Source organism: Pinus tabuliformis, chromosome Q, assembly GCF_031772625.1.
Source record: "Pinus tabuliformis cultivar Carrire ecotype Pingquan chromosome Q, CPIR1, whole genome shotgun sequence".
Taxonomy (NCBI): Eukaryota; Viridiplantae; Streptophyta; class Pinopsida; order Pinales; family Pinaceae; genus Pinus; species Pinus tabuliformis.
Window position 1 is genome coordinate 687,709,913 of NC_142296.1, and position 20,031 is coordinate 687,729,943.

The window sequence follows — 20,031 nt, forward strand, 5'->3', positions numbered from 1 at the left end:
AGGCCCATGGCCTAGAGAGGAAAATGGGCAGCTTTCTAGTGAACTCGACTTAACCAAAATAAGTCTCAAAAGAGCTCACAACCTCCTTGGAAATTGAACCCCGACACTTGCCAAAGGTCCTACAAACACTTGGTAGATGTTGCGGGAGATTGCTCTTCAAAATCTGCCAGACAAGAGTTAGAAAACAATCCAAACAATGGCTGCAAAATAAGTCAAGTATTAGTGGAAAAATCAACAATATAAAATGTATATATACAATTATAATTTACAAAGGACTAAGCTAAAGAGTTTGAATAAACTCTTCTCTTTGCTTAGCCATCATCAAGCTTTTAGATAACAAATGAAAGCAATTGTAATGTTCCAAATTTAAATAAACAATGATATGCAAAGCAAAAATGATTTACAACACATAAATTTTAAACTATCAACAAATGTTCATAAAAACTCCAGAAGTAATAACCAGCCGAGCCATTTTATTAATCAATGGAGCAAGTACAATAGTATGGAGGAATGAACCTAGGCTTGCCTCAATGGCAAGCGTGACAGAACCCATGTGATAATACAATGATCTCAAATGTTGGAAATGACTGCTCCTCTAATGCTCTGCGCTGCCCAGAAAACTACACTGCTAGCTGGAAAGAGACTACAAGAAACTCCACCTCCGATGCTCAGAAAATGCTGCAAATTTAACCTCAAGCTCCTTGACCAAAACCCACAAAAACCTAGAAAGGTTTTGTCCGATCTTTGAGCCAAATTCGAACCCACAAAATGGTGTGAATTCCCCAGCTAACTATCAATTTGCCCTATTATAAGAATTAGGATTCCAGGCCCAAATAGCATCCGGAAAATTCTGAAACTTTAACCATGGACTCCTCTCAGAAAACCTAGAAAAAACCATGAAGAAATTTGGCTGGTTTAGACTTCTGAAATTCGACCCTCTTGGAGCCCAACTTCAGTTGCAACTGCAAAACTTTGCTTGCTGGAATTTGCCTGTAAATCCTCCCGAAAATGGACCCAAAGTGCTGGGCTGACCTCTGCTATCAATCCCCTGACTTCCCGATAGAATTTCGGCCTATGGCACCTGCTCGTTAGCTCCACAAAATTGTTGACTAGCCCTCTGCACTGCCCCTAAGCCCAATAATTCGAACTGCTGGGATGTTGGCTCTATTGGCCCCAAAACTCACAAGAAAGGTTGGCCGTTTGCTGCTCTTTCAATCCTTTAACTCTCCCAGCAAATGTTTGATCACTGATAGCTCCAAACTCCCCCTAGTTAGCCAGAAATACACACTCCCTGTTGTGGCTGAATGGTAGTGCTGTAACACACTCCCGAAACTCCTGAAATACTTATGGAACTGCCTCTCTAGGGCGGGCATGGATGGTCCCCCGAAGTAGAGGTTGAATCTCCTGCTTGAGAGATTCGTGGCTAAACAGCCGGTTGACTCAGCTAAACAACATAGCGAACAGTCAAGTAATTTTGATTGCAAGGTGTAAGAATGAATCCAAATGAGAGCTCCCTCCTCCTTTTATCTTTGTGGGTCTTCCTTGCCTCATGTGGGTCCCTCCATCCAGCACTTCGAATTCGCTCCAAGCCATTTGAATTTCCTAGTTCGAATTCCCACGTGGGTGGCCCCCACCTTCCACTAGCAACCAGATTAAGTCAAATTTCCTCCTAAGTCGAAAATGCTAGGTTCTTTCCCTTAGCCAAAATTGTGCAAAAATGTGTGGAAACACCTTGTTACAAATGTGTTTGAGAAGGGATGTGACAACAATGAAGTACAATGTTTTTAAAAGAGATTTAAATTTAGAAGTACTTGACTTGTGTACAAGCTATGTCCCAAAACCCTTGCAAAACCACTTTGTAAGATAAGACTATGGAGACTCAAAGAACAAATGAGAGTTCCTTTGAGAATGTATCAAGAGTGGATTGGTCTCTCCAAAGACTTCCCCTCAATTTGATCCCAACAAGATGTTCCTTCTACAAAACTTCAATCAAGAATTAGTTCCATATAGATTTAGCAATAAACAATGATAAGAAACTCTAGAGATTTATTTGAAACCAATCAGAGCATTCTATACCTAAAACATGCTTCTAAATCAAATGTTAATGCAAGATAACTCTACATTAACAAATCCACAAGAGCATATGGATACAAATTAGATCAAATCATGAGTAAAATGAATAATACCAATGATCAACAATTCATCGCACTCCAAAAGAAAGAACACCTCATGAATGAAACCCCAAAGTCTTTATTGATATTTCTGAAAGTGTATAAGGCAACAATTTTTCCGCAAGCATAATAGCTAGTAACAATCGTTACATAGTGGAGAGTCCATAGCTTTATTATATTGAAGCTTGGGAGCCAATCCCAAGGCAAATGGTGACAATCCCAAGACAAATAGTTGACAATCCCAATGCTTCTTCATGCAAATTCGAATTTCCTAAGGGGCAACTTGATTTATTTCTTAGAGGCCCATGCAATCATTGGTGAGAGAGCTCGAATTAGATGGGAGGACATGTGGGAGAGGTAGGAAACCACTCTCCACCTCACTCAAGTAAACTCTAATCCAATCTCAAGTCAACTCATGATATCTCCTTGAAGCTCGAGTTAACTTAAATCATGGATCTTGTCACTGGAACTCGTTGTCTTGTTCACAAAAAAATTGATTTGCTTGATTTGTGGCTTATGTGGAGTCCACATCACTTGGTAATTCAACTTTGACTTTAGATGAATTTCCACTTCATTTTCCACATCATTTGAGCATGTGTGGATATTTATTTTTCTCTATTTATTTAATTGTTGGGTTAATTTATTGCCACATTTTCCATAGAACTTAGGAAAAATGGGTTTAGAGGGTCTAGAACTTATTTTTTACCCCTCGAAGTGTGTTATAGTAGAAAGTTGAGAGTGAAAGGTGTAATTTTGGGCGCACATATCCCATACAACTTCTCTATACATTACTTATTACATTTTACATTCAAATTTTATTCAAATTTCTGCCTTGTGGGAAATTTAAAAAATTAAAAAATTAACCCCTAGACCTAATCAAATTCCACGAAATTTTCCGAGTGATATAGTATGGTAATATACAATGACTCTAGACACTGGGACTCATCCAAGGCCTCACCATCAAACCACACTCTGACTTTGGGGTTATGCTTGGAGGAAAAAACTCAATTAATTGTTAAATCTCCATAAGCACCTGTAATATCCCATATCAGGAATATACCCCAAACACAAGCAAACTCCAACTAGAGATGGCTGGGAGGGAATTTACTAGATATGTTGCCTCTAAAAAGAGGACGAGATCCGGAGGCTACCTGGCCCTTTCCAGACTCTGTCTAAGAGTATAATAGAAACACACAAGTGGTATAATAGCCGAGAATGCTCACAAAGATACAAGTAACAATGATACTATATATATCAAATAAACCATAAACAGATACACAAGAAATGCAGAGAGAATGCTAAGCCATTTTATTATACTGATTAATAAAATGAGTACATGAGGTGATTAGGAAGATGGCACCTCTACTTGCACAAGGCAAGTGAAGAATAAACTCAGAATAGCAAAGGAATGGCCCCTCTCTGATCTGCGGCGTCCAAGCTGCTGGGAAAACTGTTGCGTTGCTGCTGATGCTAGAAATCAAACGAGGATTTGGGACTGCTCCCCTCCTCAGAAAAAGCTGAAACTCTGGAATCGGACTCTACTCAAGAAACCCAGAAAAACCCAGAAAGCTTTCCTGGAATGGCCGACCCCCGAAAATCACCCCCTTGGGGTTCTGTGCAGTTCCTCACTGCTCTGCGCTACCACTGAATAGAACCCTTCGAAACACAACCAAGAACTCTGCCAAACTCCTCCAATATTCACGAGCTGATCTCTTGCTCAATCCCTCGGCTCAAATCCTCCACAAATACTCAATCCAGACTGCTCCCAAAAAGAACTGCGTCCCTCTCCCAGTGCTGCGCAGTCCTCTAGAACACTGATAAAACCACTGCTGAAATGCTGAAGATACTGCTGCTGAAATGCCAACGAGAATACCTCGCTTGAGCAGGCACTCGAAGTCCCCCGGGGCTAAGGGTGAGATCTCCGAATGGAGACACTCAATGCACTAAACAGTGCTGCAGACTAGCTAAACAGCCAGCGTGCTCTAAGCCAAACAACTATCACAAATGCACATAACCGAATGATCCAAAATGAGGGGGCTCCTCTCTATTTTACAGCCTCTGCGTCTCACAATCCCTAGGCTCACCTCCTCCTGCGTGATTCCCCTCTTGCCGTATGTTCTTCCCTCCTGCGTAGTCCCTCCATGTGTCTGCGTGGGCCCCATTTCTGCATCCCCCTTTGGCCCCCTTGGCTCCCCCCTAAGTCACAACGTTGTGCTACTAGGAAGTGACTTTTTATTCTTAAAGTGAGTTATGTCCCCCGTCCTCACTTTTTTTATTTATAAATAACTATAGAAGGCAAAAATTGGGCAAAATCGAATATTCCAATTAGCCATGGCTAAATAGGAATATTACAATCTCCCTCGGCAAAATGTTACTTGTCCTCAAGCAACTGAAGTGATGGATGTTGCAAGATCTTCTCGCTCTCCCAAGTGGCATCCTCATACGGCAAATTCTTCCTCCTTACCAAGAATTCCCGGACCATCCTGCTTCGCAGCTGCCTCTCCCTGGTATCAATGATAGCCTTCGGATGCAATACCAAATGCCCCTCGTCATCCATGGGTGGTAGCTCATCTGTCACTCTCACCTGCTGCCCCAATGCCTTTTTCAGACATGATACATGGAAAACGTTATGAATCTTGCTGTCTGAGGAGACGGAACCGAGGTAGAGGGAGTCACTGCCTTAACAGATTTCTTGCCAAAGAAATCTAGGTCCGGGTTCCTGAGCAGCAACAAAGGAGGATTAGAGAGGAGTGATTTGACATTATTTGGTGGAAGGATTTCCGTGAAGGAAATCAGGACTCAGAGGGAGTCTAGAGAGAACTTGTTCCTTAGAGGATTTCTGGCGCCAAAGAAATCCAGATCCGAGTTTTGCTGTGCAAGATGGAAAGAGGGAGAAAATAACCTGTTCGACACTCATTTGAGCAGAGATGACAGTTAATGGATTGATGGATTAGGACAGATTAGATGGAGCATCCAACTTTGTCATCTGGAAGGCCAGGCTCCTGATAGTCTTGGACAAGAATCGCATCAAGGATTATGCCTTGAAGATGGTTGCTGTTCTGGTCGATGTTGATCCTATCAAGAAATACGAGGAGGCTCAAGCAAAGGCGAAGTGCATGATCTTGGATGGGGTCAAGGATCATGTGGTCCCACATATTGCTGAAAAGGACACAACAAGGGAAATGTGGGAGGCCTTGACCACCTTGTACGAGGGAACTTCCGTTCAACAGAAGACGTTGCTTGAGAATCAACTTAGACAGTACGAGATACAGAAGGGAGAAGAAATCGATCCTTTCCTTCTCAGATTACAAGGGATTCGAGACTAGCTGACTTTTGTGGGGTCTACACTAGATCCTGAGTTCATGGTTAGGACTGCCCTAAATGCAGTCACTAAAGACTGGGAGACCTTTTTCCATAGCATCTTGGGCAGGGATTCTCTCCCCAGTTGGGAGGAGATGTGGGAAACTCTTCGCTCGGAAGAGATTAGACGGTTAACCAAGGTGGAAAGCAACGATAAAGGAATTAGAGTCAAGAAGGAGGAAGAAGATGATGCAGCGCTCGCATCAACGGGATAACAAGGGCAGCAGAAGAGGAAAAAGAAAGACATATCCAAAGTCAGATGCTTCAGATGTGGGGAACTGGGACATTTCATCACTCAGTGCCCTCGGAAGGAGGGTAAGGAAGAGAAGTCTGACTCAAAGGCTGCTCCAGCGAAAGCTGACAAGGAGGATGATGATGAAGATTGTGCCATGAGTGCTCATGCACCTCTAGAGAAGAGGTGGGGCGATATTGAGCTGTAGTCGGGAGGACTAAACGAGGGTAGGATCCTTGAGGTGTCCAAACTCTTGGATCACATACGGCTACGGGAGCCCTTAATGACAGTAGCAAAATGTCGGGAGTCAGTTGGTGCGAGGGATGATGGAGCAACGGTGGCAAAGCTAGAGTGCCAAAGTCTGAAGCAATGCAGTAGGGTGTTGAGCAGTGCAGGAGGCACAAAGCAGATACAACAAAAACGCAATAGCATTAGGGGGCCAACATAGATTAGTAGCAGAGATAGCTTCAGCATTACGGGGTATCCAGACTAACTTGTCAGCGTTTGGGTGAATTTTTTCAGTTGCTTACTTCTCAGCAACTGAGTTGTAGTGTAGCAGTTAGTAGTGGCAGTGCTATGGGCAACATGATGCAACATATTGAGAGGGAGTTGTAGTACAGATGCAACAGTGATAGTGGCAGTGTCATGGGCAGCAATACAGGTTGCAGCAGTGTAGTGGATGAAGGGAAGTAGGCCGAGCATCAGCAACGCAGAGGACCGATGCAGTGGATCAGTGTGATACTTCTACAGGGAAGTATTGCTAGAGCACATTCCTCGCTAAGAGGGAGTGTTGATTTTGGGTAGCATCGGATGTGCTTTAGCACCAAATTTTTTGGAGGGGCTAGAACACATGAGATCTCCAAGACCCAGAAATCGTTTGGTGAAATTCCACCCTGATTGTGTTTTATTAAAATAATTAATATTTTTAATGGGGTTCCTAAGTCTAAACTTAGGAAATAAAAATATTAATGGGTATTAATCTAAGTAACCAGATTCATTATATAGGGTCCACGAATCCGAATCCGGCGTGTCGGACACGATTCACCCAAAAATCGTGTCCAAAAAACATGACACGTCGAATCCTATTATGACACGTCGAATCCCAAGCGTGTCACGAAATTCACCAGCGTGTCACGATTTTTGACATCGTGTCCTGTTTTCCAGGACTTGTTTGGCGGAAAAGTGACCTGCGCGGGTTAGAAAAGGCCGCATTTGTTCATTACAGCCACGCTGTTTATCATTTGGCAAGCGTTGTTTGAGCTGTTGGCAAGTGGAGAAGGGTTTATTTTGTGGAAAACGGAATGCTGTCCCACTAGAAGATAAATGTCAAGGTAGAGGGAATAGCAAACAAACTACCAAAGGAAACTACTAGTTGGTCCAAAATAACGTGTTTGTTCAATGTTCCAAAGGTGTTTCAACACTGTGCTGAAGATAGAAGCTGCATTCCCGTTCCTTTTATAGAAGATATATAATCATATTTAACTTGAGGCCTGGGTTTTCTGGAAACTATATAAATCTCTTCATAAGCACAATTGCCCTCAAAATACATATATGTAAAATAGTGATGCCTAGATCTTTTGAAATGTAATATAATTCATTTCACTGCTCAGTGCTTGCAATGCTGTTGGCTGTCTCTTTTGGGAACTACCTCTCATTTATATGTGAACAGCGAAAGAATGAACCGACAATTCTACAATTGTTTGAGTAGACAAAGAATGGATGCATTGACCCAAAAAAAACATGATCATATGACCTTAATTGGACTTAATGAGAAAACTACAGTTGTTAGTGTGTTTATCTTACTATCTTGTAGTTGTAAGTTGTCTTTCAGTTATGAATTATGAATCATGATTTATGTGACCAGTACCACTGACATGTATTTGAATTTTGTATGTACTATGCATGCTATAGATGAAGATCTATGTTTGAAATCAATAAATTTGTATCATTAATTAAAATTTGTGTAAGAAATATCTAATTTTTAATATATATATATATTTTAATAAAATAATATATAACGAATCCTACGTGTCCTGTTCCGGGGGGTCAACGTGTCCGAATCCAACACCACGAATCCCGAATCCTACGAATCCCGAATCCCCGTGTCAGGTGACTTAGGTATTAATGAAAATATGGGTGAGAAGCTTCTAAGAGACGAGGATCAAATCTAATTTAATTTTAGTCGTTGATTAGAGACTTAATCTCATCAATAGGAAAAGTATAAGAGGAGGCTTGAGTGTCAGTTAGAGATACACCAAGTTGATCAGTCAGTTCGATTTTTCTGGGGCGTGGTTTGCTGAGAGAATTGAACAAGTGATCTGAGTTGCAGTGAGGGGCAGAAGTAGAGATTTGGATTGGAGAGGAAGTTTCGAGCCAAAGAGTACGTAGCAGAGAGGCATCTTGAGCATCAGGGAGGTAGCGAAGAGGCCTACGCAGCCCAGGAGGGGCTCACGCAGAGCTGGTGCAGTCTAGAGGGGCTCTTGCAGTGGCAGTGCAGAGTATTTGTCAGTAGTCTGAGATTTTGCTGGAGAAGCGAAGTTTTGAGTCGGGAGGGCTAAACAACAGTCTTCATCTAGCAAATCGATCCAGCAAAAAGGGTGACATAGTCTTCTAGAGGCAAGATGCTAGCCCACGTAGTGATTGCACAGGAACTTCGCTGTGTTTGCTAGGAGGGTGTCAGATCACTCATTAGATCAACTGTGACTTGGGGAGCAACGTAAAGCGTCAAATGTATTTCTTGTTGCCGTGATTTCTCCGTAAGGTTAGCCGGTGTGAGAGGCAACCTGTTATACTCAGATTCTGCTTGCTTAATAATACAAACCCTCTATCTGCTGCACTGATTTTCCCGCATTGGGTTTTTCCGGGGACGTGTTGTCCAAAAATAACAGTGTCCCTTGTGTGTTTGTCTCATCTATTGTTTTCAATTTATGATCTGTATGTCAGTGTAGACTGCAGTAGTGTTTACATCACTGTTTATCTAATTAAATAACTTGTTAAATGAAATAACAAGTAGTAGATGTTAAACCAGTAACTGCAGTAGAATTTATGTTTCTAAAGATTCATAAATTTTCATAGATGTTATGCTCGATGAGCTACTTATGGAGGGACAGCTCGGGACTCTTGTTGTGCCCATGGTAGAGGGGGATGGGCAATCATCTGTTGGACTTGCTGTCGACGGGGAGCAGATAGATGCACAGGGAGTCAGTAAACCTGCAGACTTTCTAGACAGTAACTCTCTTCAGGCTTACATAGATGGGGCCTGCAGTATTGTTAGGTTACCTTTTCATGTTGGAAGTTGATTGGCTGGGTTACCGAGACAGGTTGTATATGATGACCAAGCCAGTGGGACGAGGCGACATGAGTTATGTAGGGCGCAACACTCGCATGATGGACTTCCTATGTACTCGGGGACTCTGGCATTTTATCACTCTCATGGGGTTGGGTGGCAAGAGATATTGAGTTGGTACCTGATAGGGTTGACTAGGTTTTTGGATACATCCATGATCGTGAGCATAGTTCAGCAGGGGCCATGGTTTGCCAAAGGGGCTTGAGGGTCGAATCATCATTTGGACCTAGGTGGGACTCCCCACTACTCCATGGATTGGGTCGGTCATGGTATTAGCAGGATGGCAGATCCAGTGATTGGACTCACCCCCATTCTCATATTCCCACCAGAGTTTTGGACAACACCCATGATAGGTCGAGCAGACAGAGGAGCAGGTAGACTCCATGCGTTGTCTCAGCATGTCGGCCGTATGTGGGGGCATAGGATGATCAATGTACCTTGGTGGGAGTTTGTTAGAGGAGGTGGCATTAGCAGGCTGTAATGTCCCTTCCTAAATTATTTTGGAACATGATTAATTTCTACATTTTTTGGGGCCGATTTTGGGGGTGATGGGGCCCATTCGATTTTATTAGGAGGCTAGACTTAGTAGAAGTTATTTCGTATGTGGGGGCCACCCACACTAGGAGAATACACATTCCCTAGTTCGATTTGCATGGAGGGGAAATTGATGGTTAAGTGAGGGACTCACAATGGAGGGAAAATGGAGGGAAAAGTGCTCCATGAAATCTATATAAGGAAGGGAACTCTCCTCATTTTGGCATCTTATCTTTTGACATATTGAACTCAATCTTAGTTGCTCGAGCTGCTTGTTGATTTTTGGTAGCATCGGATGTGCTCTAGCCATGAAAATTGGTGGAGAGGCTAAGGCACATGAGATCTCCAAAACCCAGAAATCTTTTGGAGAAATTCCACTCAGATGAAGAGATATTAAAATAATTAATATTTTTAATGAGACCTTAAGTCTAAACTTAGGAAAATTAAAATATTAATGTGTATTAATATAAAATGGGTGAGAAAGTTCTAAGAGATGAGGATCAAGCCAGATCTAATCTTAGCCGTTGATTAGGGATTTAATCTCGGCCGTTGATTCGTCAATAGGAAAAGTATAAGAGGAGGCTTGAGAGTCAGTTGGAGACACACCAAGTTGATCTGTCAGTTCGATTATATGGGGTGAGGTTTGCTGAGGAAATCGAGCAAGTGATCTGTTGCAGCAAAGGGCAGTTCGACAGGAGGTCGAGAATACATAGCAGAGAGGTAGTGAAAGTGTCGGAGAGATAGCACAAAGCCAAGGAGGATGGTCACAGAGGCAGCCAGGATTGACGCAGAGGCTGAGGAGGCCAGCGTAGAAGGCTGTAAAGTTGACGCAGGCAGCGTAGAGGGCTGCAAGGTTGATGCTGGCCTAAAGAGGCTGCGCTGAGGAATTTTTGTGGGGCAGACTGGGAGCTAATCCGCTGATATAGAACCGCAGGAGGTTGACACAGTTCCAGAAAATAGCTTGGAGTAGCTTTCGCTGTCGAGCTGAGGAACAGTGGAAGTCACTGTGGGGCCAATCATCCGGTTGCTGATTAGCTAGAATATCTGTCTCCGGAGAAAGGTACTACTGCCGAGGATAATCTCTGAAGGGTGATCCATTTTTGGCACCCTAGTTGTATTCAAAATCTGCTTAATAATAAAACCCTCATATATGCTGCACCGGTTTTCCCACATTGGGTTTTTCCGGGGACGATTGTCCAAAAATAACGATGTCCCTTGTGTTGTCTCAGTTTATTTCAGTTGTTGATCTGTATATTTGTGAAGGCTGCATTTGTGTTCACTGCGATATTTATGTATTTAAATAACTTGTTAATGTAAAGAACAAGTAGGAGATAGTAAACCAGAAAATGTAGTAGGGGTTTCTGATGTGTTAGATTCAGAAATTTTCACATGGTATTAGAAGGATTGCAAATCACAGGAGGACTGAAGACACCAACAGAAGAAATCTGAAAATTTGCAGCAGAAGCAACTGTCCCGAGAGACAACACTGTTCTAGCGCTGAAGCGGCAAGGGAAGAAGTGACGCAGTGCTTAGAGGGTGACACTGAAGCTCACGCAGAGCCTGCTTCATCATTTCGAGCCAAGGGAAGGGCCAACACAGAGATAGAAGGAGGTAGATCAGGCCTACGCAGTGCCCGGTCATCTTTCTTAGCCAAGAAGGATTGACACTGAGGCCAGGAGGCGCTTATCCAGATCTCACTGTTGCGCAGAGCCAGAGTTGTCGGGGCTAAGGGAGCTGTGCAGATTGTGATTTGAGGAGTTGGTGGGATGTTGTTTCTGTCAGTACAAAACAATGTCTAAGGAGACAGAACCAAGGTAGAGGGAAGCACTACCTTGACAAATTTCTAGCGAAGAAATCTAGATCTGAGTTGCAGTGGCAAAGGAGGATTGGAGAGGAGTGGTTCGACAGTTCGCAGGAGGATTTCTAGGAGGGAAATTAGGACTCAGAAGGAGTCTAGTAGAGAAGAGCAGACATGACAGTGAACGGACTGAGGGATCAAGACAAATTGGACAGGATTTCCAATTTTGTCATCTGGAAGGCTAGGATCCTGGCAATCCTGGATAAACATCTCATCAAGGACTATGCCTTTAAAGTAGTGGCTATCCTAGTTGACCCAGTTGAGAATGAGAAGTATGAGTAGGCCCAAGCGAGGGCGAAGTGTATGATCCTAGACGGTGTCAAAGATCATGTCATACCACATATTGCTGAGAAGAACACAACAAAGAAGATGTGGGACACCCTGACCACCTTATACCAGGGCTCTTCCATGCAGTGGAAGATGGTATTGGAGAATCCACTGAGTTCATATCAGATTTAGAAAGGAGAGCAGATAGATCACTTCGTCCTCAGGTTGCAAGGAATTCGCGACCAGCTTACTTCCGTGGGGTCTACACCGGATCCAGAGTTTATGGTCAGGACTGCTCTGAACACAGTCTCCGAGGATTGGGAGACATTTGTCCAAAGCATTTTGGGCAGAGCAACTCTCCCCAGTTGGGAAGAGATGTGGGCAACTCTTCGATAGGAAGAGATCAGGTGGTTGACTGTAATGATCCTAAATAGGAAATACAAGTGATAACAACAAATATTTTATGGAGCAAAATACAAAAACGAAATGTTCAACAGACACCCATATTAAAACTGTAAATGGAGAACTTCTGAGCCATTTTATTAATTTTCTACAAGCCAAATACAATAGATGATGGAAAGGTGCACCTGGGCTTGTCTCAATGGACAAGCAGGACCAAACCCAGGTAGGAAAACGGCTGAGCTGAAGGCTGCCCAGTTGCTACCCACTCTGCATTGCGTTGCCCAGAAAACTGTTGCTCTACTAAAGTTCGAATGGCTGGAATGGGTACTAAAACCGCCCAGAAAATTATATCCTTTTAACCCCGGACTCCTTGGCCAAAACCTAGAGAAACCCATAAGGGATTTTAGCTGGTTTTGACTTTGGTTTTTTGATCCCCTTGGAGCCTCACCTCAGCTATGGCTGCCAAATTCGACCTGTTGGAAACTGGCTGCAAATCCACCTGCAAACTCCTCCAAAATGTTGGGTTTACCCTTGCTATCCAACTCCTAACTCCCCAAATGAACTCTTGGCCCGACCCAGCTGCTCTCCAAGCACCACGAAATTCTGCTGTGTGGCCTCTGCGTTGTCTCTCAGCCCAAAAATGTGAATTGCTGGAATGTTGGCTTAGCTGGCTGAAAGCTCTAGCGAAAATTCTTGTCCAACATAGCTACCTCAGCTCCCTCACCTCTCGGCAAGCTGTGTGATCCCTGCTGGTATCAAACTCCCTTTGCGTGTTTCATGGCTACCCAGAAATAAACACTCCCTTCCTCCGCGCTGTTGCTGATGTGTGTCATTGCCTCGGAACTCCTGAAAACTCCTGTAGAACAACCTCCCTAGGGTAGGCATGGATGGTCCTCTGAAGTGGAGGTTGAATCTCCCACATGAGAGACTCGTGGCTAAACAGCCGGTAGACTCGTTAAACAACAGAGTGAACAAATGTGTGTTTGTTTGCAAATGTCAAAGATGAAAACAAAATGAGAGCTAATCTCTCTTTATAACTCCTTGGGACCCCTTAGCCTCATGTGGGCCCCTCCATCCACCCATTCGATTTTCCCTCCAAGCATATTGAATGGCTAATTCGAACTCCTATGTGGGTGGCCCCCGCATTCCACTAGCATCTAAATAAATTTGATTTGGCCCCAAAGTCCCTAAGGCGAAAGTGTGGGACCCTCTTCCTTAGTAAAAAATGTGCAAAATTGTGTAGCAACACGCTGTTACTAATGCGTTTGAGAAGGGACATGACATTGACCAAGGCGGGAGTAGTGGTAAGGGAGTTCAATTCAAGAAAGAGGAGGAGGAGGATGCGACTCTAGCATTTGTAGGACAACAAGGGAAGAGGAAGAAGAAAGACGTCTCCAAGGTCAAGTGCTTCAATTGTGGGGCGCTAGGACATTATTCATCTCAGTGCCCCAGGAAGAAAAGCAAGGGAGAAGCTTCCGACTCAAAGGCAACTCCAGCTAAGACGGAGAAGGATGTCAAGACTGATGACGATTGTGCCATGAGTGCTCATGCGTCTCTAGAGAAGAGGTGGGGAGACATAGAGTTGTAGTCGAGAGGACTATAATGCTGGGGCATGATCCTTGAGGTGCCCAAACTCTTAGATCACATCTGGCTACGGGAGCCCTTAACGACATTAGCATGATTACAGGTGTTGGGTGGAGCAAAGTGTGATGGAGTGGCAAGGTAGTGCTAGAGTGTAGAAGTTTGTAGCAGCGTAGTGGAGGTTGCAGCAGTGCGAGAGGCACATAGGTGTTTGCAGCAATGCAGTGGCAGCAGAGGGAGCATATGATAGTAGCAGAGGTAGCTTTAGCATCATGAGGCTTCCAGACTGACCCGGATGTTAGTGTTTGGGTGAAGTCAGTTACTTACTTCTCGGTAATTGAGTTGCAATGTAGCAGTTGGCAGTGGTAGTGCTATGATGCAACATGTTGAGAGGGAGTTGTAGTACTGATATAGCAGTGGCAGTGGTAGTGTCATGGGAAATAGTACATGAAGCAATAGTGCAGGGGATGTGAGGCAGCAGGCCAAGCATCAACACATGTACCGATGCGAAAGATCAGTGTGATGCTTCTATGGTGAAGCATTGCTAGAGCACATTCCTCGCTAAGAGGGAGTGTTGATTTTTGGTAGCATCGGATGCGCTCTAGCCATGAAAATTGGTGGAGAGGCTAAGGCACTTGAGATCTCCAAAACCCAGAAATCGTTTGGAGAAATTCCACCCGGATGAAGAGATATTAAAATAATTAATATTTTTAATGAGACCCTAAGTCTAAACTTAGGGAAATTAAAATATTAATGTGTATTAATATAAAATGGTTGAGAAAGTTCTAAGAGACGAGGATCAAGCTAGATCTAATCTTAGCCGTTGATTAGGGACTTAATCTTGGCGATTGGTTCGTCAACTGGAAAAGTATAAGACGAGGCTTGAGGTCAGTTGGAGACATACCTTTAGGTTCAGGAGGCCTACCATCAAACATACGATCATGGCAGATGGTTGAGGGCCCACATGGCTGGCTCAGGTGGCAGAGAAATGGCACAATGAGCTAGTTGGTGGCTGCAAGGGGTTGCCAACTGCTGACTAAAGACCATCTTGGAGAAAAAATAATTCTCCTTGGGATTTCACCCACAAAATGGTGGGTAACAAGTCCCATTGGACTAGGGCTAAATATTAATCCTCTTGGTAAGGTGAGAGAACAAATTTACAGTCAAGATTGATCAATCATCTAGATCACCCCTTTATCCATACTAAATGCCCAAAATTAAGTAAAAGCACTTGATTGCAAAATGATCAAAGTACGTGTGGAGTGGTAGCCCCCCTTCATTCAAGAGGAATGCCATATGGTAAGAGATGTAATGACTGGTGCAAATGGTGGAGGAATTGGCATATCATCATCATCAAGCAAATGTGTAGGGTTGTTGGTTCGCTGGCTGTCCACAATCAGAGGAAAAGTCTTCTCTTAGGGGGTTACCCATTTTGGTGGGTAATAGGCCTAAGGGTTGGTTCCCAAGGAGACTAGTTGTAGGATGGATGCAATGATGATTCACGCACAATTTTTGCATAGATTGGAGAGAGTTGCTATTTTTAGCAGGTCCCCTACTTTATAGGAGACAAAGTTTTGGGGCTTGTATGGTGGTATTGACTACATATTTAGAGTCCTTATTCCAGTGAGGATTCTTTGGGTGACATGCATGGCAGTCACTATTTTTAGCAGGTTTCATCTAGAGACACCTATCAGAGATAATGGTATATTTGGAATCCTTGTGAGATTCCGAAGTCTAATGAGCTACTTATGAGTGACATTTGAGCACTTTATATTTTTAACTGTGTTGCATGTCGATTTTGATTGCGGATTTGGATTCCTTACAAAAAGACGAATTGAATGAGTATGGTTTCATGAGAATTGGAGCAATTTCTATTTTTGGTAGTAGTTGCATGTTAGATTTGGTTATGTATTCAAACCTCCCTGAAAATTGAGTTTGATGAGGGTGATTTCATCAAATCCTTGATATTTCTATTTTTAGTAGTCTTTGCATGGTAGTGCTGACAACGCATTTGGATTCTTCATGAGATTTTGAGTCTAATGAGTATAATATTGTGGACATGCAAACAATTTTCTATTTTTAATAGTGCCTATTTTTAGGCATAATATACATGGTAGGGTTCCCATATCTAGTCTAGGCATTTTCTATCTTTTCCTATTTTTTAAGGGATTGGCATGTCTATTTATCCTAGGGGACATGTGGCAGCTTTAGGAATGGACAAGTGGGGATATTTATAGGTGAGTCATCAATGATGTGGCAAAGCACACGGGTAAATTATCTTGGAGGTGTGACTTGGCAATAATGGCAATTTATTTTTCATCCACCCTATTTTCCCTCCTATTTTCACTCCTTTTCTCACTCAACTTTTTCCTCAACATGAAAAAGCATATTTTTTTGGCCTAACCCAAATTCGCTAAGATAAGCGAAGTCAAATTAGCCAAAATTGCCTTGAGGATATTTTTATCATGGATGGAATTTACTCAAAATACTCCAAGATGCTTTTACTTAAGTCGAATGAGCTAAAACTCAACATGAAAAAGCATATTTTTTTTGGCCTAACCCAAATTCGCTAAGATAAGCGAAGTCAAATTAGCCAAAATTGCCTTGAGGATATTTTTATCATGGATGGAATTTACTCAAAATACTCCAAGATGCTTTTACTTAAGTCGAATGAGCTAAAACTCAACATGAAAAAGCATATTTTTTTTGGCCTAACCCAAATTCGCTAAGATAAGTGAAGTCAAATTAGCCAAAATTGCCTTGAGGATATTTTTATCATGGATGGAATTTACTCAAAATACTCCAAGATGCTGTTACTTAAGTCGAATGAGCTAAAATTGTGCTCAAGGATATTTTTATCTCATGACTACTTAGAATACTTCAGCTAGACTCAAGCATGTGCCATTTCACTCAGTTTCCTTCTCTAGTTTAGTTCAGTGGATGGCAAGTTAACTTACATTCTTTTCTCAAGTGACATTTTTGGGGAATTCGACCTCCTACTTTGCCTATGTGAATTAGAGGAATTGGAGAAGGGGAAGTCCTATAAATACAGGTGGAAGTAGCTTCTACTTTATTGTGTCTGATTATCATTGTCATCGGTTCTATAATAGTCATCTTGGTGCAGCCAGCCTTTTGGCCTTTGCAGAATAAAGCTTGGTTATGATCTATTCTCTCTCTAGGTTTGTTCAACGTCTCAATGGTATCTCATGCAATTTGGTAAAAGTTTTTGAGCTATTTTCATTGGTGAAATCTGCCATTTAAATATGCTTTCTATCTATTAATTTTCCATATAAAAAGTTGATTCCTAGAAATCATTCGACTTATTAAAATGCTACGTACTTTACAAACATGTTTGGCCACTAACTTCTTGATCAAACAAGTATTAACTTGTTTGATCAAGAAGTTAGTGGCCAAACATGTTTGTAAAGTACGTAGCATTTTAATAAGTCGAATGATTTCTAGGAATCAACTTTTTATATGGAAATAACTTGTTGATCAAACAAGTATTACTTTTCTGTTTTTTATATGTTAGATTGCTGATTTATGGGTGAAAACAACACTTGCTAAGATTAGGGACAGACCCCTAAGTTTGGCATGCACCAGCCTAAACGGAGAGGGAGATTTGCTAGTGACACAAACGGTGAATTTTTCTATGTATTGCATAGAATTTTTTTATCCCAGATTCATCACATAATCCAATTTTCGAAGGGGTAAAACTCTGTGCTAACAGGGAGAAACCATTCAAATAGTCATTAATTCGATATTCTAAACTCTGTTATGTGAGCATATGGAAATAACTGTCCATTTTTATTTCCATTATTCTTAGATAGTTAAATTTCTAATCTTATGTCATAAATTGACTTTAATCTACAATGTACTTTCTAACCAAATGTTAAAATACTAGATATACTATTACACATTTACTTTAATACTAAATTGGCACACCAACAACTTTGTATTTAATTTATTTTGGATGACTTTAACTCCCCGTTTAAAGTTCTGTTGATTCCTCGTGGCAGTTACAAAGCATCATGGGTTCCTGAGTCAGAGGTTCCAGAAAACCAGTATACGTCTTTTCAAATTGCAGGTGAAATATTTTTTCTTTGGTTTGTGCTTTTCAAGTGTATTATATTAGGCTTTTATGTCCTATGTTTAATTTTCATAAATAACTAAATCATGAATAGCTTGTTATTTTTTAGATTAGCATGGAATATAAAATCTGGGCATAAACTTACCAAGGTTGGGGGCCTCGGTCCCTTTTGATATGAGTATGGTCAAGCGATTTATAGTGTCCCTGTTACCAAATTGTAATCTGATGCCCAAGGTAGTCAAGATATTACCCAATAGACAATAAGTTATTGCATTGTCAAACTACTACTTTAGTCAAGTCAATTTGTTTCAATTTTTTTTATAATTCATTCATTTGGAGATCTTCAATGAAGTCAATTTTTCAAAATTAAATGAGAACTTTTTTGACTGAAGGTATTGTATACCCCTTGTATAAATTTATATGAGAGTCCATAGTTCCTAGTGAATAGAGTCCAACTATATATTCTATTTGTATTTTACCATTTTAGTGTTTTTATATTTTGTATTTAGCCAACCTCATTATAAATATCTCATATGTGACATGGTCAATGATTGTCACTCACCTAAACTTTTATATTTTATAGATGTAACCCTGGGAGGCTTGGTCAAAGATAATCACTCTTCACCAATTTTGTAATTATATTAATGCTCAATACAATGTAGGGTGTACAACACTCATTTCTGAGCACTTGTCTTCTTGTGTGTTCTATGCGAACATTTGCATTGTTGTAATTGTGCTGAGATTAATTGGTATCAGAGACTAAAAATGAGGGCTTGCAGAGTTTTCCAATTTCAGCTTCCTTGGGATCTGTCCTATTGGGAAGTTCCCCTAAACTCTCATGTCGAAATCATTTGAGTGATTTATGAAGTTTAAGCACTTATTTCTCCGGTCTTCAGATTTACTGAGATCCTCTGACAGCTCCCTCGCACAGGGAGCAGCAACTCCCTCGACCCATTTGGAAAATCTTAGAAAACATGCTTTGATTTCATGTTGAATTTATCAAAACATATAAGACATATAAGCAGAGTTGCACTTCAATGAATCAATCCCTACAGTGAAACCTCAAAAACCATCTATAACACCTCTCAAAACAGGAGACTGTTGACAATAAAAAATTTGGACTTTGTATTCGTAAGTGCAGACTTCAAAAAGTTAGAATGAATAGTGATATACTAATTTTGCTTAAAACACTTTTCTGGAAATTTGTACGACAATCACAAAAACTTGTAGCTCACAATAACCTGTCTTCTTTTAATCTGAAAGAAGAAATTACAATGTAACAGCTCGAAAACTGTAATTGTCTCGCTCGCTATTCTCTAGCTCAAAAGCAAAACAGAATCACTATCAATGGACTGACCTCTTGTTTTTACAGAAGAAGAGGAGGGCTTTACAAAACTGTAATCCTAGTCCCCTCTAGGGAAGTGTGATGTTCTTTTTGCTGGTTTCCGTTATGGCGTGGTCAGGATGGTCTTCTAGGGTTGGAAGCAGCTAGGTCATAAGAGCAGGTTTACTCCGTCAATTGGCCGAGGGGCTTTATGTGGTTTGGAGGATTTCGCTTGCCATATTCCAGCATCAAGATCAGTTCCGTACAACTTGCTTCTTGTTCTGTTGCATTCCAATAATTCTCCTAAAATGGGGTTATTATTGAGCCTAACTGAATTAATTATGCTTAAGGTGGCATTCCGGGAGGAATGGTTGATGGAACACCTTAGTGTAAAGCTCGTTGGAACCGGAATGAGAAGATCTACAAGATGGGATGGTGAGAATTGACTTTCAGAGGCTTGAGGTAGGATAGTGGCCGACTTACCATTTTCTTGAATTAATAAGGTGTTTCAATTAAAAAAAGGAGGGAAAAAGTACTAAGTGATTAAAATAATAATAATTAAGGCTTCTAGAGGGGTCCATCAGATTATAAATGAGGAAGAAGAGACCATTTGAAAACATTTTGGAGTTGAGCTTCTTTTTTGTGGAGAGGTTTGGAGAACTGGGAGTTCCCAGCTTCAGTAGTAGCCCTATGATAGAAACCCTTGGGAGATTCAGTGAGAGTGGGCGAGTACCCATCTCTCCACTTGGTGAATTCATTTAGAATTCACATGAGAGCTTAGTAGTTGCAGTTCAGTTTAGTTTTGGAGGGCCAGTGCACCGTTGGAGCAGAGTCTTGAGGCCAACTTTTCCATCTCAGCTATATTA

The 20,031-nt window shown here is 41.6% G+C and overlaps 1 protein-coding gene across 1 annotated transcript in view; it reads left to right on the plus strand.

Moving 5' to 3' along the window:
* Positions 1-20,031, plus strand: part of LOC149221411 (Thioredoxin family protein) — a 455,192-nt gene that overhangs the window by 12,725 nt on the left and 422,436 nt on the right. Inside the window, exon 2 of the mRNA XM_089385096.1 lies at positions 17,771-17,838. Coding sequence (XP_089241222.1) covers positions 17,771-17,838 — 68 coding nt within the window. The remainder of the gene's footprint in view (positions 1-17,770; positions 17,839-20,031) is intronic.